Genomic DNA, 22,568 nt, shown 5'->3' on the forward strand with positions numbered 1-22,568 from the left:
AATTGGACCCAAAACAGTGGATTGTGTATTTATTGGATATGCTGTGAACAGTAAGGCCTGCCGTTTTTTGGTTCACAAATCTGATAATCCTGAAATTCATGTGAATACGGTAATTGAGTCAGATAACGCTGAGTTCTTTGAACACATTTATCCGTATAAAACTGAATGTGAGTCGACAAGTGAAAGATCTAAACGACTACGGGAAGAATCAAAGGAAAATGCACAACCTAATGAAGATCCTAGGCGTAGTACTCGCCAACGGAAATCCACTTCTTTCGAACCAGATTTTGTGGCATTTTTGCTTGAAAATGAGCCTCCAACATTTAAAGCAGCTATGTCGTCATCTGAGTCAATCTATTGGAAAGAAGCTGTCAATAGTGAGATCGAATCAATTTTAAGTAATCATACTTGGGAATTGGTTGATCTTCCTCTAGGAAATAAACCTTTAGGATCAAAGTGGATCTTTAAAAGGAAAATGAAAGCCGATGGGACTATTGACAAATATAAGGCTAAACTTGTAGTCAAAGGATATAGACAAAATGAAGGTCTGGACTACTTTGATACATACTCTCCAGTAACAAGGATAACATCAATTAGAATGTTAATAGCACTAGCGACAGTGCATGATCTTAAAATCCATCAAATGGATGTAAAAACAGCCTTCTTAAATAGAGAGTTGGAGGAAGAAATTTACATGGAACAACCTGAAGGGTTTGTGGTTCCTGGTAAAGAAGAGAAAGTGTGCAGACTTGTGAAGTCACTTTATGGACTCAAGCAAACACCCAAACAATGGCATGCTAAATTTGATCAAACAATGTTGACAAATGGATTCAAGATTAACGAATGTGATAAGTGTGTTTACATTAAAAACGTTCTGAATCATAAAGTCATTGTTTGTTTATATGTTGATGACATGTTAATAAGGAGTAAAGATATTGACAATATAAATGCTACTAAGCGCATGCTGTCCAGCAAGTTCGATATGATGGACTTAGGAGTTGCTGATTTGATCTTAGGGATCAGGATTCTCAAAACTCCTCAGGGACTAGCATTATCTCAATCTCATTATATTGAAAAAGTATTGGATAAGTTCAAGTACTTGAATTTCAATGTTGTCAAAACTCCAATTGATTTAAGCTTTACATTTCAAAAGAATGTAGGTGAAAGTGACTCTTAATTGGAATATGCCAGAGTGTTGGGAAGTTTGATGTATATTTTGAATTGTACGCGACCAGATATAGCATGTGCTATTAGCAAACTGTGTCGGCTCACTAGTAATCCGAATCAAACTCACTGGATGGCAATGAAACGTGTGTTGGGTTATTTGAAGCATACACAACACTATGCTTTGCATTATAATAAATATCCTGCCGTGATTGAAGGATATAGTGATGCAAATTGGATCACCGGGTCAAATGAAGTAAAATCCACAAGTGGTTATGTGTTTACACTTGGTGGAGGAGCAGTCTCTTGGAAATCATCCAAACAGACATGTATCGCTCGCTCCACAATGGAATCTGAATTCATTGCCTTAGATAAGGCCGGTGAAGAAGCTGAATGGCTCCAGAATTTCTTAGAGGATATTTCATTCTGGCCCAAACCTGTAGGACCTATTTGCATACATTGTGATAGTCAAGCAGCAATAGGTAGGGCAGGGAGCGTTATGTACAACGGGAAGTCTCGTCATATACGACGGAGACATAATACCGTAAGACAACTCCTCTCTAGTGAAATTATCACAATTGACTATGTGAAGTCAAGCGATAATGTGTCAGATCCACTAACGAAAGGCCTAGTGAGAGAGGCAGTTGAAAGATCATCTAAGGGAATGGGTTTAAGGCTTAGGACAAGTCAGCAGGGCGGTAACTCTATCTAGCAGACTGGAGATCCCAAGAGCTAGATTCAAGGAGAAAAACAAAGTTTTGACTGACGGTTCGACATTGTCAATCAACTCAATCCATTCTCATGATGAAGACAATGTTCAGGAACAAGGTTAAGACTTTAAGGCTTGTTAATGAGTTAATAAAGCTTAAAGTTTTTAATGATTTGCTAAGTTTGGCAGATTTGACCAAATAGTGTATCTACGAGATGACACGGTTAGAAATCACCTATGTGAGTGTGAAGTGTAAGCCGCTTCAAAAAGAATTTTATGTCAAAAGCTTATTCTTTATACACTCATGAAACCAGGAGGTGTTCATGGCTTAAACGAACACAACCGTAAGAACCATAAACAGTAAAGGGTTAATTGTATGACATATGGTTGTCTAGGTATACACCAAAGCTCGACGGTTCAAAGATATCGCATCTACCGATTGACCGAGTATATCCGACATATGTTCACTACGGAAAGTCCAAGGGGAAACCTACTTATCCAGATGCAATTGATTCTTGCTTGTAAAGTACACACTCGTCTGTGCATTCCTTATGTTATAACCATTCCCCATTAATGTGGGGGATTGTTGGGTATGTAGCAAGAGTTAATGGGAAATTGAGGGAAGATGAAAGAGGAACTTGGAAAAAGTTGGGAACTTGAAAAGTTGAGAACTTGAAAAGTCCTCTTATGCTTTATTGAAAAGACATTGAAAAGACATTTGTCCCTCATCGGTGGTGGAAAGAAAAATAGGAGAGTTTAAATATAGAAACACTCCTATTAATTGTTAAAAGGGTTGGAAAGAGGGGCCCCCCTCGCGCCGTCATCGTCGTCGCTCGCTCGGCTCGGCTTCGGCTTTGGCTTTGGATTTGGAAAAATGATCGATCGAGAGATTATTTTTTGGACAAAGTTTGTTTTAAATATTTTAGTTAATTAATTATTTAATTAATTAAATTAAATTAAATGGCCATCGTTTTAATTAGTTAATTAACCGATTCTATTAATTAGTTAATTGACCCGACCCGACTCGGATCCATGCGCGACCCGTTTTATTTAAATTTCCCGCAGTGACTGTTCTGAAAGGTTGCAACTTTCAGAAACAGCCATGACCGTTTGAAAGGTTGCAAACTTTCATGAATGGTCGTGTGGATTCTGAAAGAATTGCAACCTTTCGGAACCAGTTCCTCTTGCCTATAAATACATTGAATCTTCAGATTTATTCCTTACGAATTTTTCTGATTTCTTCTTCTTCTTCTGCACAAAATTTCTTTGTGTACTTTATTGTTGTTGAGTGGTTCGCTGACACCAGCGTTTTGGGTATCAATACACTGGTGATTGAGATCATTCTATCCTGGGAGGACATATTCCAAATCAAACCTCGGATACTAGAGGGGAATAATTTCCTTAAGGGGACACTGTGCATTCAGTGGGCTTGATCTTTTTCTGATTCTGTTTTTTCCAGATTGTGGTACATTTATTACAGATTTTAGTTTTGTCAATTTATTTCTGTTCATCTATTCTTACTGGTTTATTAAACTTTGGTTACTTCGTGTTTCTGCAAAGTTTATTGAAATCAGTAATTCTGATTTTTTATACACAGATTAATAACAATATCTGTGTCACAAACCCAAACAACTATGATTGACACCCACACCAACCCTTCTATGGGCAAACCAAATTTTAATATCTAACACATGCAATTATAAGTGTCTAGAAAATTATATGGAGTAATTGAAAATTAATAGAAGTCTCCAAAATAGAATAAACATAAATAAGAAGAAGCCTAATTATTATATCCCTAGAATCCGAAAGTCATCGTACTAGAACTCTAACTAGTGACATCCAAGAGTATAAATAATAAATAATGAATGTATTAATGTCTGAAAGAGAGATCTAATAATGAGTATGATCAGTACTACCACGATGTATTGGTAGGCTTCATAGGCCGACTTAAATTAGTAACAAGTATATCATAATTGTCATAGAACAAAGTAGATAACTGCATCGCACATAGTCAAAACAAACATTTTATTCTTCAAATACGTGCGCATGCACACACGCACACGCTAAGGCGCACACACCCCACGCGTACAGACGCACGCACGCGTGCATATACACACATGTTTTCCTCCTCTTCAAAAATGTTTACTTCACTCCCTATATCACTTCAGTGAGAATAAGAACAAAGAACTCAAAACATGGAAGAGAAGGACGAGCCAAGGTAGAACTAAAGCTCTAATACCATGATAAAATTTGAGAGAACTCGATAAATTTTATAGTTGAATGTTAATTTAGTTTATTTCAAATACGTGTACCTACCACCTCCCATAAGCAGCATGTACCAGATAACTCTATTCAACTATGCAAGCGAGCACATTAAGATCTAAGAAAACAATGTCCTGCATGCCCCTTTTACTTGCATTCACAACATCGCCAAAAACACCCTATATATATACCAATAATACTATCCTCAACACATTTATTCTTCATAAAATTTCTTTTTCTTTTGTCTTAGCTTGCAACTATTGTAGATCTACTATAAAAATTAGACTATGTAATTACTAGACTGCGAAGAATGGAAGAAGTGGCAACACCACAATTGAGTAAATTAGCCACGTCCAACACCACATAAATATTAAAAAATTATTTGTATAAGCATATTATTTATTTATTGACTTGATATAAATATTGAATATGAGTAAGTTTTTACCGTTCTATCCTGTTAAATATTAGACTGATAAATATTGGCATAATGCATTTAAAGGAGAGTGTGGTTGGTAATGCAGAGACGTAAGTGATTGCTTTCTTCACCACTAATTTCATATTATTTGATTCATCTTTGTTGGGCTATTGCCCATGTTCCAGCCAAAGGCCCATGGCCTAATCCTACTTGAAAAAGGATTGGAATTATTCTCTTTATTTGGTTTCCAATTCTATTAGGAAAAGGATTGGAATAGTAATTCTATTTGGAGTTGGTTTTGGCTTTGTAAGGAAAAGCACAACTCTATAAATAGGGGATGGTCTTGAGAGAATAATTTAGATTGCTCATTAGTATTGTCTTTGAAAGACATTAGGACATAAGAGAAGTTTTGAGAGAGCTTTCAACAAGAGAAAAGAGAGAAGAAAAAAAAGGGTTTTTTTGCTGCAGTCTTTTATTCCGACCAGCAACCTTCAGATCGTGTTTTTCGATTAACTAACCGTTGGATTGGACTGAAATTTGTACTGAGTGTTCCTGACATCTTGATGGTTGATTTGAACGGTGGAGATCGGATTTGGAAGTCAGCAAGATCTTGTTTTAGGTCCCGAACAGCATCTGGGTTTGGGTGGTGTTTCTTTCTATTTATCTTTTGTTGGTGTAGCTATTGTTTGTTCTCTTTTGGCACTTGTTGTGTAGCCATTAGAAGAATAACTATAACTATCTTATTGTTATAGTGAAGCAATTCGGATCTTGTCGATCCCGTGGTGGTTACCTTCGTTTTGAAGGATTTTTCCACGTTAAATGTTCTTTATTTTAGATTTTCATTTTCATCTTTTTTCGTCACAACAAGTGGTATCAGAGCAGGTGTACCAGATTGTTAGGACCGAAATAAGCAGGTGTAATGCAGAAGCTAGCAAAGCAACCCTCGAAAGACCACGAGTAAGAAGACAAACGAGAAACACACCAAAAAGAGACAGATTTAACGTGGTTCGATCAATCGACCTACGTCCAGAAAGGAGATGAGCAGTCCACAATATAAACACGAGAGTACAAAATATAGAGAGAAATAACCTCAACCAATTCACTCGGAATACATGGGAGGTTCACACAAGTGATAACGTATCAAGCTTGTGACCCACAAATTCTCCCTCTAACCAAAACTCTCAAAGCCCTTAAGACTACATTGTGAATGTTGATTAAGTTAGAAGGAACAAACCTATATTTTTAGAGTCCTAAAACCTTTCCTACAAGAAAAGGACTAATCAAAATATTAAAACATTTTCCTAAAAGGAAAACTTATTTATGGTAAGAAATCAGGGCAAATAACCCCAACAAATCTCCCCCTTGGCCTGAATTTCTGAAAAAATAAATTTGTCCACCTTCTTCATATAATCTTTAAGATCTTGCATCTCTTCTCCATAATCTCCTCCATCAAATCTACGTCTCGACACAGAGAACCTCTCTGAAACAGTTTCTCCAACAAAATCTTCATTACTGTCAAAAAGGTTGCGACTAGAACTACACCCACCAAGATGAACACCCATCTCTAACATGGTTCCATCATTGAACCATGGCTCTGATACCACTTGTCTCTATGAGTATCTAGCATGACTTCATCATAACCTTCAGGTTCTCCCATGTCAGTCAAAAGGATATACTCATTAGGAGAATAACGTGTTGAGCTTCGCTTCTCTCTAGTGGATCTTCTACAAGAGGTTTCTGGAGCATCCAAATTTGTCATCTCAACATTAGTTGGTTGATGATCAACCACAACATCACCAATAGGAACATCTATAGGTTCTACACCTTGTTTATTATCTTGGGTTCCTTCATGTGCAAAAGATGTATCAATAATAGGAACTGGATCAACATCAACTAAGCTCTCATCAATCTGAGAATCTGGTTTCTCAACCTTGTCAATATCTTCAATAGTTTGATCTTCAAAGAGCACAGCATCACGACTTCTAATGAGCTTCTTATCAATTGGATCATAAAAGCGATATCCAAACTCATCTTGACCATAACCAATGAAGATGCACTGCTTAGTTTTAACATCCAATTTCGCCCTCTCATCTTTTGGAACATGCACACAAGCTTTACAACCAAACACTTTCAAGTGATCATAAGAAACATCCTTACCAAACCAAACTCTGTTTGGAATATCACCATCCAAAGCAATAGCAGGAGACAAATTGATAACATAAGCAACAGTGTTAAGTGCTTCAGCCCAAAATGAATTTGGAAGTTTAGCCTCTGAAAGCACGCATCTAACTCTCTCAACTAAAGTTCTGTTCATCCTTTCTGCCAGGCCATTTAATTGAGGAGTCTTTGGAGGAGTCTTCTGATGACGAATTCCTTGCGATTTGCAGTAGTTATCAAAGGGACCATATACTCACCACCATTATCAGTGCGAATACATTTTAATTTCTTTCTCGTTTGTCTCTCAGATAAGGCTTGAAACTCCTTAAACACATCAAGTACTTAATCTTTGGATTTTAAAGGATATACCCAAATCTTGCGAGAATGATCATCAATGAAAGTTGCAAAGTAAAGTGCACCACCTTTTGACTTCACTTTAAAAGGACCACACAAATCAGAGTGTACTAGCTCCAATAGCTCAGACTTTCTTGAAGGAGGATCACTGTGAAAAGAAACTCTTTTCTATTTCCCAACTAAGCAATGAACACATCTTTCTACCTTTGCTTGTTTCACACCAGCAAGCAAATTCTTCTAAGCCAAACAGGTAATCCCCCTCTCGCTCATATGACTATGCCTCTTGTGCCACAATTCTAATAAAGTCTCGCTTTCCACCAAATTTATAGAGTCTCCAAGAATCGATCCTTGTGTCACGTATAAATTTGAATGCTTTCTTCCTCGAGCTACAATCAATGAGCCTTTGGTCAGCTTCCATTGGCCATTGAACAAGTCATTATGATAGCCATCATCGTCTAGTTGTCCTACATAGATCAAATTCAAGGGAATGTCTGGAGCATGCTTGACATTCTGAAGGACTAACGTTGAACCAGTGTTGATTGTCAAACAAACAGTGCCAACACCAAACACCTTAACCTCACTAGCATTACCCATCTTTAACACCTCAGAGTTAACAGAAGTATAAGATGCAAAGAAGTCTTTTCTTGGTGTGACATGTGATATAGCTCCAGAATCTACTATCCAATTTGTATCTTGAGATACAAAATTGATGATGTCTTTATCACAAGCAAAGAGAAGGTCATCTCGAACAACAACAACATTGTTTCCATTATTTTCTTCATTCCTCCCTTCTTTAAGATCTTGCTTCAATTGTTTGCAAAATCTTCTAATATGTCCTTTCTTTCCATAATGATGGCATATAATATTTGGATTCCTGAATCTTGACTTGCTTCTACTTTTACCTCTACTTTTCGGATCTCTTGTCTTATCTCTACCTCGATCTTCTGTGTACAAAACATCTGAATGTGAGGATGTGCCTTGAGATTTTCTTCTAACTTCTTCATTCAACACACCACTTTTTGCATATTCCATAGTCACCTTACCACCAGGAGCAGAATTTGTTAAAGAGACACGAAGAGTTTCCCAAGAATCCGGTAAAGTATTAAGAAGCCAAAGTCCTTGTATTTCATCATCAAAATTAACACCCATTCCTGATAGTTGATCAAGAACACCTTGAAAATCATTTATGTGATCAAGAATAGGATTGCTCTCCTTGTATTTAAAGGTCATAAATTGCTTTAGCAAGAACAACTTGTTATTGCCAGTTTTTAAAGCATAAAGCGTCTCCAACTTTTCCCACAATGTTCTAGCATGTGTCTCATTCACAATATGGTTGCGAACATTATCTTCAACCCATTGTCTTATATATCCACATACTTGTTGGTACTCGAAATCCCAATTTTCATCTGTCACAGTCTCAGGTTTATGAGCAGCAAAAACGGGAAGATGCATCTTCTTCACGAATAGTAGATATTTCATCTTGCTTTTCCATATGTTGTAATTTCTTCCATTTAGACATACCATCTTGCTCATATTCCCCTCCATATAGAGAACCTCGCTCTGATACCACTTATTAGGACCGAAATAAGCAGGTGTAATGCGGAAACTAGCAAAGCAACCCTCGAAAGACCACGAGTAAGAAGACAAACGAGAAACACACCAAAAAGAGATAAATTTAACGTGATTCGGTCAATCGATTTACGTCCACAAAGGAGATGAGCAGTCCACTATATAAGCATGAGAGTACAAAATATAGAGAGAAATAACCTCAACCAATTCACTCGGAATACATGGGAGGTTCACACAAGTGATAACGTATCAAGCTTGTGACCCACAAATTCTCCCTCTAACCAAAACTCTCAAAGCCCTTAAGACTACATTGTGAATGCTGATTAAGTTAGAAGGAACAAGCCTATATTTTTAGAGTCCTAAAACCTTTCCTACAAGAAAAGGACTAATCAAAATATTAAAACCTTTTCCTAAAAGGAAAACTTATTTATGGTAAGAAATCAGGGCAAATAACCCCAACAATCTTAACTTGACACTTTCCTCAAAATCATTAAAAATAGTTTAAAGAAAACTGATAAAATTCTTCTGATATGTTAAAATAGACGAGCAAAATAATTCATTTCTCTCTCTCTCTATTTATATATATATATATATATATATATATATATATATATATATATATTAAATGAGGGAAATACAATCAAAGAGGAAGTAAGCATTTAAAAAACGTGCTTCTTTCTTTCATAATTATGAATTCTGGACATAGGCATGATCAACTGTATTACTACATAGTAGAAGTGTCTACAAGCATTACATGCCTGCTTGTATGGCAAGAGCATTTTCGTAACTTCCTACTTTTTCTTTCCTTAAGCCTTTGTATGCTCTTGCTTTAAGATTGTACCTTTTCTTTATTGGACCCAAAAACCAATCAATATTTACCTAATGACTTATATGTCCTATCAAAAGATTATTCTTCTCTCGAATTGTGTGGGCCCAACCATGAGCTCACTTTACAATATCGGCTCTTTATTCATTTTTCATTTAAACATTTGTATATATAGTATTTTCATTACTATTTAGTATTTTCTTTGTATTAAATTTATTTCTCTTATTCTTTTTGTTGGTTATAGTTTTAAGAATTATATAAATAATACTATAAATCACAATAATTAACAACATAAATATTTAAAAGTTATATAAAAAATTCGATTGAATCTTGACATTCTATTGGTACCACATAAAATTGGTTAGATGATAAACATATATTATTTGAAATTGACGAAAAAAGTATTATAAATCACATATATATATATATATATATAGGATCTCCTTTTTCTGTAACATGGTTCATTTTGGGGTGATATAACGGGCACTATCACCATACAATATAGGATAATTAAAAAAAAAATTATTAACTAAAGTCGTTTTCAAAAGGACAACTAAGTTAATTTTATTTTGAGAACATGTACTATTAAAGGGTTAAATGGGATAAAAATAATTAATTTAATCTTGATTTTGATAAAATAAATAGTAATTAGTTGGAATACATATTTTTTATAATCTTGACAATTGATATAAAACAGTGGAGTAATGGTGATTCAACAACTAACTTGTAAAATAAAAGTTTCACCTAACTTTATATTTGGTCTGATAGTAAATATCTAGGAAAGTAAAATATTGCTCCCTTATTACTTAAATTTTGAATTTTAATAAATTACTTTGACAGTTAAAAAGAACACATACTTATATATTTATTACATATATATAGAGTGTCTTTATTTTATTTTAGAGTAAGTATATAATTTAGCAAGACAAGTTATATGCAGATGCATGTCATCTTAATGACGTAGGGTTCAACTTAGTTCCTTTGCTTGTGTACCTTCCATTTGTTTCTAAAAGAGAAGTAGTGCATTGATTTTGATAAAATGACTAAAATGCTTTTTATCGTTATTTTCCTATTCATGTAATCCCTTCGTTCTTATTTAGTTGATATTATTATAGATTTTATGTCTTTTAAGAAATTATATCGTTTACGATTGTATTCTTATTTAGTGTTCTATTGAAACCAAGTTTTAAATAAATGAATATGAATTAATTTACTTTGATTATCTAATAATTTGAATAATGAAAATAAATTAATTACTTAACTTTTTTATGTGGTAGGAACGAAGAAAATACTACACAATTAATTTACCCAAAAGGAGACATAGAAATAAAGTAGTCTTGGAGCTTAAATAATATGTTTTTATTTTGTTGTGATATTAATGAACCTACCTGAAAGAGTTGATTTGGTCCTTATAGAATCAAACTCAATGGAAGATGAATTAATATGAAAATTTGGTAGGAAGATAATTAGTACAAAATAAAAAGTCAAGATAGTATCTTGGTACGTGAAATTTAGGTAAATCATAAAATGGTTCATATATTTAACCTTGACATTTTTGACACATAGTGATGTCATGGATGACATCAATAGGAAGAATTCATTCATATAAATAGGTAGCTCTTAATTCATTTTCATGACATCCTCTCACTTGCCTTCTCACCTTCTAAGGCTTTGATGTTCTCTCTTGTAGTATTTCACGTGTATTCTTTATAGATTGAAATAAACATTGGTGCAGTTGTTCTTTGGTGGACGTAGGATCATTTTGATCCGGACCACGTTAAATATTGTTGTTATTCCTTGTTCTTTATTTTCACGTTTTCGCTAACAATTGGTATCATAGCCAAGGTTCTGTCTGAATATGCTATGTGGTTACAACATAGTCTGAACTTCCACAACAGAAAAGAATTACTTTGATTTTCTGTATTTCCAAATACATTGTTGTAGAAGAGGAAGAACAAGTAAAGATGAGTTTCATGAAATTTGAAATTGATAGATTTAGTGGGCGCAACAACTTCAATAACTGGAAGATCCAAAGGATGGTGTTACTGTGGAGGGAAGGTTCAATCCATGCTATTGACGAAAAGTACCATGATAAGACATCAGATTCTGACAAGGAGGAGATTGAAAGAGATGCATTGAGTGTAATCCAATTGTCCCTTGCACCTAACGTACTTTATGAAATGAGTACAAGTACCGAGGAGATGGCCAAAAAATTATGGAAAAGGCTGGAAGGGCTATACAGGACCGGTCAGTGACAACAAAGATGTTGTTACAACGGCGTCTTCACACATTTAAGATGGATTCAGATACTTTGTTGCATGACCATCTAGATGCGTTCAATAAACTTGTGATGGACTTACAGACTACTGGAATTAAAAAGGATTATGAGACGCTAGCATGTGCTTTGCTATTTTCATTGACTTCAAAATATCATGATATTGAGAATTCAATGATGTATAGCAAAAAGCCTTATCCCTCTTGAGCAAGTGCAGCAAGCACTTAACTCTTGTGATGTCCGGATGCATTTTGAAGGAGACAAAGGTGACGAAGCTAGTGGAATCTTTGTGAGAGGTCGTACTAGCCAACAAGGAAGGATAAAATTGAAGTACAGATCAAAATCTCGTGTGAACAAGAAGAATGCAGAATGTTGGGGCTGTCACAGGAAAGGGAACTTTAAACGAGATTGCCTTACGTCAAAGTCCAAAGAAAAGGAAAATGCATCCATTGTTGAGTAATTACATGATTATGATGATGATTATGTACTAACAACATCATGCAATAGCAGAGTCTATGAAAACAAATGAGTCTTAGACTCTGGTTGTACTTTGCATATGACCTTCCGAAGATATTGGTTCAACACCTATGAAACAAGTGGAGGAATCGTATTAATGGGCAATAATGCAACTTGTAAAATAGTTAGCATTGGTTCAGTTCGTGTTCGCTACCATGATGGAATCGTGAGGACTATTACAGAAGCTCGTCATGTTCATGATCTGAAGAAGAATTTGATCTCCCTGGGTACTTTGGATAAACAAGGCTACAAGTACATGAGTGAAGAAGGAACTATGAAAGTAACTAAAGGGTCTTTAGTCATGTTGAAGGCCAAGCTGGAGGATGGCCTCTACACACTTGCGGGAAGCACCATTATTGGCTCTGTAAATACATCTACAGTGTAGTTATCTAATGATGACAAGGCAAAATTATGGCACATGAGATTATGCCATATGTGCGCACGAGGATCGGAGATGTTGAGCAACCGCAACCTTTTGAATAGTGAGAAGATCAACACACTTGAATTTTGTGAACACTGCGTCTTAGGGAAGCAGAAAAAGGTCAGCTTCAGCACCGGCAAGCACAAGACGGGAGGGGTGCTAGACTACATCCATTCAAATTTATAGGGTCCCTCTAAGCTTCCATCGAAGGGAGGAAAGGGTATTTTCTCTTATTCATTGATGAATTTTCACGAAAAGTTTGGGTGCGTTTCTTGAAGGCAAAAAGGTGATGCTTTTGAAGCATTTAAAGAGTGAAAGATTTTGATTGAAAATCAAATGGAGAGAAATATCAAGTATCTTCGCACAGACAATAGCTTGGAATTTTGCAGTGAAGAGTTCAATGATTTCTGCAAGGTTCTTGGGATCGCAAGATATAAGACGGTCAGGCACACACCACAACAGAATGGAGTTTCCGAGAGAATCAACAAAACTCTTCTTAAGAAGGCTCGTTGTATGCTTTTACAAGCCAAGATGCCTAAAGTATTTTGGGCTGTAGCAGTTCATACTGCTTCTCATATTGTCAATCGATCTCCAGCATCAACGATTGACTTTAAGACTTTGAATGATGTCTGGTCAAGTGAACCCTCTAACTATTCATACTTGCGAATATTTGGGTGTCCAGCTTATTATCGTGTTAATGAAGGAAAGCTTGAGTCAAGGGCTAAGAAGGCCATATTCGTAGGGTATGTAGATGGAGTGAAAAGGTACAAATTTTGGTGTTTATGTTTACTCAAATTTCTAGTTAGTACAGATGTTACCTTTGATGAATCATCTATACTTGATCCTTATAAAGTTTCTGTGGAGTTATCAAGAAATGAGAACAATGAGCAGGTGGAGCTACCGGTGGAGCTTACTAAGGAAAGGGATCAAGAGACTCAAGTTAATGAGTCAAAAGATGCATATCTATAAAAACTTGTTGTTAATAAACCATACACAATTGTGAAGGGAAGGGATAATGCAAAAGGCAGATACGAAAATCGAAACGTCTTACAGAGTAAGAAAATCTAATTGCACAGGCGTTCGTAACTGTAGAAGAAGAGATTAAGGATCGCTAGCCCTATTCGTATGATAAAGCAACTTCTTGCAAAGATGCTGCACAATGGCAGTTAACCATGATGGAAGAGATGGAGTCTCTTCACAAAAATGAGACATGGGTCTTAGTTAAAAGGCCAAAGGGGAAGAGGACAATTGAATGCAAATGGGTCTATAGAAGGAAAGAGGGTATCCCAGAGGTGGAAGATACTAGGTTCAAGGCGAGATTGGTTGCAAAGGGTTTCAGCCAGAAGGAGGGAATTGACTACAAACAGATCTTCTCTCCAATCGTGAAACATAGCTCAATTCGTGTGCTATTAGCATTGGTTGCACAATTTGATTTAAAGCTTCAACAACTTGATTTCAAAACTGCTTTCTTACATGGTGATCTAGAAGAGCCAATCTATACGGATCAGCCTAAAGGTTTCCTGAAGGAAAAGAAGATCATGTATGTCAACTGAAGAAGTCTTTGTATGGTTTAAAGTAATCCCCTAGACGGTGGTATAAAAGGTTTGATGCTTTCATGACTACACATGGATTCTCGAGGAATGCATTTGATAGTTGTGTATATCACAAGAATATGTCTGGTAACTCTATGATTTATCTATTGTTGTATGTTGATGATATGTTTATTGTTGCTAACAACATCACATAGATAAATATTTTGAAGAAACTGTTGAGCAAGGAATTTGAGATGAAGGATTTGGGAGTTGCAAATAAAATCCTTGGAATGGAGATTTCAAGAGAAGACGGTGTTGTACATCTTTCTCAAAAGAGGTACATCAAAACTTGAGAGTCTCAATATGCATATGAGCAAGCCTGTAAATATATTGTTAGCTTCTAATTTCAAGATTTTTTAGAGTAACAAATGCCTCAGTCTATGGATGAGGTGGAGCATATGTCAAAGGTTCCTTATGCCAGCACAGTTGGTAGCATTATGTATGCTATGGTGTGCACACGTCCAGATATTTCTCAATCTGTAAATGTGATGAGCAGGTACATGGAAAATCCAGAAAAAATACATTGGGAAGCTGTGAAGTGGATATTGAGATATCTCAAAGGAGCTCCTGATATTGGTCTGACCTTTCAGAAAAGTGAAAGTATTTCAGTTGTAACACCTCAGATTCGAGAAAGGAAAAAAATTCTAGATTTTCAGAAGTTGCAAGTGCCACCGACGAAAGCCACCTACGGACCGTCAGTCAACTCCATCGATGGGCCAACAAACTTTCAGTTTCACACTTCAGATTTCAGCCTTCAGTTGCGAACGACGGTCGACCAGTACGGACCGTCAGTTGACTCACGACCCGTCAGTCAACTCCGTCGATGGGCCAGTCAAATTTCAGTTTCACACCCCAAATTCTAGCCTTCAGTCACGAACGATGGTCGACCAGTATGGACCGTCAGTCGGCTCACGGTCCGTCAGTCCCATCCATCGGTCATTTCGACAGTAGTTAAGTCGGGGGTCTTTTGGTCTTTTCCTTTTTTGTTGGACCCCTAAACCTCATCGTTTTTACCCTAAATTACATGGTTTTGGTCAATTTTAGCCTAGAAACATAACTAGAACTTACCTAAGTCAGATCATTAATCAAACTTAGAGAAATTAGAGCTTGAGAGAAGAAAAGAGGTCAAGAACCCTAGTTCAAGAACACAACAAGAATCCATCAATTTCAGCTCCGAAATCGAAAGATTTCTCTGTGGAATTCGTCACCAAGTATGTGGGATTTCACTTATGGATTCCTTTCACCCATTAGATCCCTAGAATTCAGTTTGATTCTTGATTCCCTTATTATAACTAGACCTAGGGTTTCTAGAACTTCAGCAAATTAACATGAATTAGTTATTTAAACGTTCCAAATCAGATTATTATGTTATTACTCAGTTTATTGCATGAATTTCAAAACCCTAGCTAAGTATTTCTTTAGTTCTTGCATTACATATGTTATGTCAGATATTTTAGTTATTCAATTATACATGCCTCAGTTATCAATGCATCATTATCAGATAAATTATTGCATTCTCAGTTTGCATGTTCAGTTTTGAGCTATCCAGTATCATAGAAACTTAGTCATAATGTGTCAAATACTTAATCTATTAGGAGTAGCATAATACTGAGTTGGACTAGGGTCAGTCACCCATATTATCCCAGAACTACAAGCCACGTAGGTGTAAGTCCCCTCTGTGGACAGCATTTAGTGATCACGCCAGTCGTGCCTCTATACCTATGGCAGGGTATATTGGGTCCTCTCGATGGGACGTATACATCGGAATCCACATTTAGCTCATGTGGTTTTATGGTCGGTTATCAGTAGCTCCCACAGTTTAGTCAGATTCTATTGCATTGACCTCATTTAGAATTCAGTCAGTATTTAGTCTTAGCATGTTATAAATTTGGTCATTGCAACCAGTTAGCTCAACATTCAGTATCTATATAATGTTCAGATCATACATTTGCTTATTTGCTTGCTCAGTTATATGTTTTTATTCAGCTTTACTCTATCCTGCATGCTCAATACCTTTCAAGAACTGACACATACTCCGCGCTACATCTTCTCGTGATGTAGGTTCAGGTTCTCAGCATTTAGATCCCGCATAGATCGGTTTTGATCTTCGGCTCAGTAGTATCAGTGGTGAGTCCTCGTTCTTCGAAGACAATAGTCATGAGTTTCTTTTCAGTACTTTTAGTCTTTAGTTTCAGTTTTGCTAGACTTAGCGGGGGACTGTCCCAACACGTCTAGTCAGTAGAGGCTATATTTTCAGACATAGTTAGATTCAGCTTAGTGTTTTGAGTTGATATCCTTTGTATTGAACTCATCAGTTTTCATATATTTTAGATTTAGTATATGGGTTTTTCCCCATCATTTCAGTTTATTTTATGTTTTATGCTTCCGCACTAGTTTTGTTATCATAGTATGGTTAGTTTATGCCAGCAAGATTAGCTTGGGGTCACTTATGATCCTAGGTCCCATGTCCGCATCTCAAGGGTAACTCGGGGCATGACATCAGTTCTCGGTTATGCAGATTCTGACTATGCAGGGGATTTTGATAGAAGGAGGTCCACAACTGGATACATCTACTCTCATCGGTAGTGTCGTTAGTTGGAAATTGACTTTACAGTCGATTGTCGCTTTGTCTATAATAAAGGCAGAATATATGGCAGCAACAGAGGCAGTGAAAAAAGCTATCTGGTTGAAAGGTTTGGTGGCAGAATTGAGTTTGGTTCAGTTGGAAGCAATATTAAGATGTGATAGGCAAAGTGCTATTCATTGATTAAGAATCGAAGATTTCATGAGCATACCAAACACATTGATGTCATATTTCATTTTATTCGAGATATCATTGAAGATGGAGATATCAAGGTTGAGAAGGTTATCACAGACGAGAACGTTGCAGACATGTTGACCAAGATAGTCCTGCTTGCAAAGTTTGCACACTACAAGGACTTAGCGGGAGTATGCATCAATTGATGCAACTCTGAGAGAACAACTGCTAGGTGGAGCTAGCATGTTCAACAAAGGTTTGATTCTTCTTGTTTCTTACAACGGGATGGCCCGGTAATCTTAGAAGTTTTGGCCGGAGTTCTTTATACGCATGCTCGGAATGCAAACCAAGGTGGAGATTGAAAGAGTTGGTTTGGTCCTTGTGGAATCAAACTCAATGGAAGATGAATTAATATGAAGATTTGGTAGGAAGATAATTAGTACAAAATAAAAAGTCAAGATAGTATCTTAGTAGGTGAAATTAGGTAAACCATAAAATGGTTTCACATGTTTAACCTTGACATTTTTTATACATAGTGATGTCATGAATGACATCAATAGGAAAAATTCATTCCTATAAATAGGTAGTTCTTAATTCATTTTCATGGCATCCTCTCACTCGCCTTCTCACTTTCTAAGACATTTGATGTTCTCTCTCATATAGTATTTCACTTGTATTCTTTATACACTGAAATAAATATTGGTGCAGTTGTTCTTTGGTGGACGTAGGATCATTTTGATCTGAACCATGTTAACTATTGTTATTCTTTTTTATTCTTTATTTTCACGTTTCCGCTAACACTACCCAACTACCCTACTTTTGTAATATTAATTTTGCACCTAATTACTTCATACTTAATCGTAAAATATATATAGTCATTGGCTTGACTCAATAGATTTTTCAAAAAAAAATTATCGTCTGTTGAGAGCATCATTTTGTGTTGAAAGGCCACAAAATAAAGCGTCGTGTTGAGTAAATTTATGTAGAAAATATATTTTACATACTAAATTTGAAAATAATAGTCTCGGATCCGGGGTGATGAAAATGACAAGTCAATAGCCAATTAATCTATACCTAAAGTCCCACCTCCTAAACCTACTAATATGGTACTAGTATATATGGTTGCACTCCAATATATCTTCTAACTTTTTATCCTAATTTGTATTCTTCACACCTTACGATAATGTTTTTAAAAAATATCAAAATTTAACTAAACCGTACTGATATCAAAGAGAATTCAAGCGTCTAATTTTAATGATGTAAAATAAAATAATAAAAAATTGATATGATACAAATTTTATAAAATAATCGATCGAACCTAACATTAACACCCCTACCCTACACGTATCTAGATACTATCTTCAATTATCTGTATTTCTTCTCTCTTTTTCTCTATATAATAGATACTTCATATAGCAATGACAAATCCAGGAGACGCAAGAGTTGAATAGACATAAAATAAGAAACAGTCAAACCAAAGAGGTAATTTTGTACCTCAAATTGAAGAACATGACTCAAATGGATAATCATTTTATTTATAAGATTCTTAGTCATTGTTATTTATTTATTTTCTTATCGTCAATCAATATTTAATTAATTTGATACTAACTTTACAGGAATATCTCATTTTGAAAGGTGAGTCTACTTTAGGATGTAACCTTGAAGCCTTTAATTAAGGAGGATGGAGTAATTACCACTTAACAACAACTTTTGTTGTTTACTCATGGTTAAAATTAGTTTGTTTTTTTTTTTGAAATGGTGTACCACCTACAATTTTAATTTACTTTTACACAATGTCCACCCTGTAGATTATACCTATTGAATACTTGATTATGGTTAAAATGTTCCTATTAATTATGTTTTAGACGATATAGTTGTTAGACATTTGATTTTTTTGCATTTGACATGAAAATTGCTGTCTGAAGAAATTTTGTCGATATTTTCATAATTTTTTTGTTTCTTTTCAAAGTAGATTCTGAAGAAATTTTGTCGATTTTCAAGAGCTCATCTGCTCTCCATTAATTAATAAGTGTATCTTTCATTTTTATTTTATTTTTAAAGTTCGATTTCAGTATTTTATGATATTTATTGCTTTGTTTATTTTTCTTTCCAAATCAAATTTTATAATGAACATTTTGCTTTGGATTAATGATAAAATAATAGCCACAGTATTTAGGAATTGAAATTACAAAGAATGTGTCTTTCGTAGGAATTAGCTAGGGTTGAAGAAAAAGGGATGACACACTCCATTAAGATTACCTCAATAAATAATCAAATTCCAATGGTAACTATGGGTTTACACCTTTTAGATATTTTTAATTTGAATTAGGTCCGGAGGGGTAAAGAAAACAGGTTGGGTGAGGTAAGGTTTAAAGTCATGTGGCATTTTTAAAATTAAAATAAAATAAAATTAAGCTATTGTTTTAAATTTATTTTGTTAAACCAAAAAGGTAAATATGCATAATTTATTAAACGACGAAGAATATGTAATTGTTTGCTTATTGCATAGTGCTTTTAATAAACATTTTAAAATTTCTTACACTCTTCTGTTACAGATAGAAGGAGGGAAGAAAGTGATGCATCAATTAATCGACAAAGAGGAGCCAAATGATCAAGATCCATCAGGGTCACAAACAAAGAAATGTATAAATCAAATCTTTGACGAAATGTTTGAGGATCAGGTCAGGAGGGGTAAGAAAATAAGTCGGATCATGAGGTAAGGTTTAAAGTCGTGGCATTTTTAAAATTACAAAAACAAATTTTAAGCTATTGTTTTAAATTTATTTTGTTAAACCAAAAAAGGGAAATATGCATAATTTATTAAACGACGAAAGATATGTAATTGTTTGCTTATTGCATAGTGCTTTTAATAAACATTTTAAAATTTCTTACACTCTTCTGTTACAGATAAAAGAAGGGAAGAAAGTGATGCATCAATTAATCGACAAAAAGGAAACAAATGATCAAGATCCATCAGGGTCGCAAACAAAGAAATGTATAAATCAAATCTTTGATGAAATGTTTGAGGATTTAGACAACTCATCTATTAAATCGTGTATCATATTCAAAGTAAACGTGTGGCTACGTGAATCAAATCCAGATGCTTATACACCAAAAATGGTCTCTATTGGTCCTTATCATAAGAAAAATCCTCAACTTGGTCCAATGGAAAAGTACAAGCTATTGTACCTATGGCGATTTCTTCAACGAAAAGAGGGGCTTGATGTGAAAAGTTGCATCACTTATTTGGAGCATCTGAAGGAGGAAGCACTAAAGTGTTACGATGATATAAAAGACCTCGATACTGATGGTAGTCATGAATTTTGCAAAATGTTATTGCTTGATGGTTGTTTTGTGGTTGAGTTTATTCGAGAGTGTTCTGAAATATATCCAAAAGGAGAAGAAAAAATTATCAGTTTTGTTGATTACAAATTTAATCAAATACTCCGAGACTTGTTGTTACTAGAAAACCAACTTCCTTTCTTTATCCTCGACTGGCTTCATTTAATTACCATGCAAGATGATGATGATGAATTGTCATTGGAAGAACTATCGATCACTATGTTTAGTCGTGTTGTTAACTTGGGATATATATTGACTTGTGATGAATACCATTTGAAGAGATGTCGAATTTATGCAAGTGATATGAAACATTTACTTCAAGTAGTACACGGTGTTTCATGTCAAAGGAATTTCAAGATATGCTCAAACGATGACATAAAGTGGAATAAGGTCATGCCAAATGCAACAGAGCTTTCTGAAGCTGGAGTTAGCTTTGCAAAGGTCAGTAATATGACAAGTTTATTTGATATAAAGTTTGAGCATGGATTGATGACAATACCTTCTCTTCATGTGGTAGATAGTACGGAAACCCTCTTGCGAAATCTCATTGCTTATGAGCAACAATCAATTGATTTAGAATATTTATATTTCAGTGATTATGCAACTTTCATGGATCATCTTATCAACTCAGATAAAGATGTGAAATTACTTCGCCGTAAAGGAATCATAAAGAGTTGGATAGGAGATGACAAAGAAGTAGCTAGCATCTTCAACAAAATGAGAAATGGGGTCCGTTCTTATTCAACCTTCTATTACCACGAACAGTACACAAGAGCATTTCAACATTGTAAAAAACCATGGAGCAAAATGAGGGCAAATGTGATGCACAATTATTTTAGTAGGTCTTGGGCAAGAGCTTCAGTTGTGGCAGGCATTATACTCTTCATACTCACAACTATACAGACTATTCTAGCTATCACAAGTGCCGTTAAGTAAGTAATAATTGTCTCAATTGTAGTGTTTGATGAGCTTATAATTATGAGTTATCAGTTTTTCATCAATTCTACCTACTCTCATTATATGTTTAATATAATTTGTCATTAATTTAACAAATTGTTGCTTGAACACACACTTGTTACTGCCAAACAGAAGCTCTCCAATATGTTTTACTCTATTGTCTATTGTCCACTTGACTTCTATATTGCATGATATACTACACCAAAAACGATCTTTAGCGATAATTAATTAGCGGTTATAGTTTCATTCCTGCTAAATATATATTCTTCTAGAGGCAATTACTAACGACAATCACATTTTACCATTCTATGTAAATATAATTTAAGGCTACAACAACATTGAATCTAATGACAATTAACTAATGACGATAAAAAAATTCACACTCTTTTTTAATGTGCAATTGACGATAAAAGTTTTTTTTGTTACCATGAATGCAGATCTGTTTGCAATCTGAGCAGCATGTCCACAATGTGCAAATAAAATTAACTCTATACATTCTCAAGTAATTTCCCTAGATAGTCACCCATGTTTGGGAAATTACCTAGAAATATCACTTATGTTTGTTTTAGCCTTCTCTATGGACACTTTCGTTTCACTTGGGGATGGTAATAGACTGGGACGGGTTTAAATATTTTTTTTTTCAAAAATTCATGTGGAGCGGGACAGGTTGCGGGTTTGGGATAAAAATTATTTTAAATTGATGATTTACACAAATTCTCGTACCAATTTGGCACCTGTTTGGGCACTAGTCATATGAGGAGTTAAGAGTTGTTAATTAAGTAAGAATGAAACTGAATGGATATTTATGAAAAAATTGTTTTGAATGGCCAAAAAAAAACTAGAAAGAAAAAAAGAAGGTATGTTACTACTTGCATTCGATATTTGTTTATTACATCACATGTAACTAATACAAAATTATAAAAAAAAATTGTTATTGACATGTTTAAAAGAGTAACATAACATTGCATTGTAATGCTAAGCTAAAATATTGATTTTAGTGGTTAAACAAAAATATTAAGCAAATAAAAAAATTAAATATTGGATCCGATGAGTCCAGGGGTAGAGCTAGATGGGGGTTCGTGGGTTCGGACAAATCCCACTAGCTTTTCCGTAGACTCTATATTTGTATTAGAAAATTAAATAAATATATATCTATATTAACTTGTAAACCCCTTTAGGATGGGCAATGAAAATGATTCTCAAGGTTGTGGGATCATGTTTCTTTTTTCTCTTCTATCCTAAACTTTAGAA

The 22,568-nt window shown here is 35.0% G+C and overlaps 1 protein-coding gene across 1 annotated transcript; it reads left to right on the plus strand.

Moving 5' to 3' along the window:
• The first annotated feature begins 19,254 nt into the window (after positions 1-19,254).
• Positions 19,255-21,296, plus strand: LOC125823553 (putative UPF0481 protein At3g02645). The gene is made up of 3 exons (XM_049502914.1): positions 19,255-19,312; positions 19,617-19,628; positions 19,924-21,296. Exons 1-3 carry the CDS (start codon positions 19,255-19,257, stop codon positions 21,294-21,296), a joined length of 1,443 nt encoding a protein of 480 aa, XP_049358871.1.
• The last annotated feature ends 1,272 nt before the right edge of the window (positions 21,297-22,568 follow it).

The sequence above is a fragment of the Solanum verrucosum genome, unplaced genomic scaffold (genome assembly GCF_900185275.1).
Source record: "Solanum verrucosum unplaced genomic scaffold, falcon-dt-bn FXZP01000012.1, whole genome shotgun sequence".
Classification (NCBI taxonomy): Eukaryota; Viridiplantae; Streptophyta; class Magnoliopsida; order Solanales; family Solanaceae; genus Solanum; species Solanum verrucosum.

What these genes read in the sequence shown, in the direction of transcription:
- LOC125823553 (XM_049502914.1), top strand. Translation starts at nt 19,255, where the DNA reads ATGACACACTCCATTAAGATTACCTCAATAAATAATCAAATTCCAATG.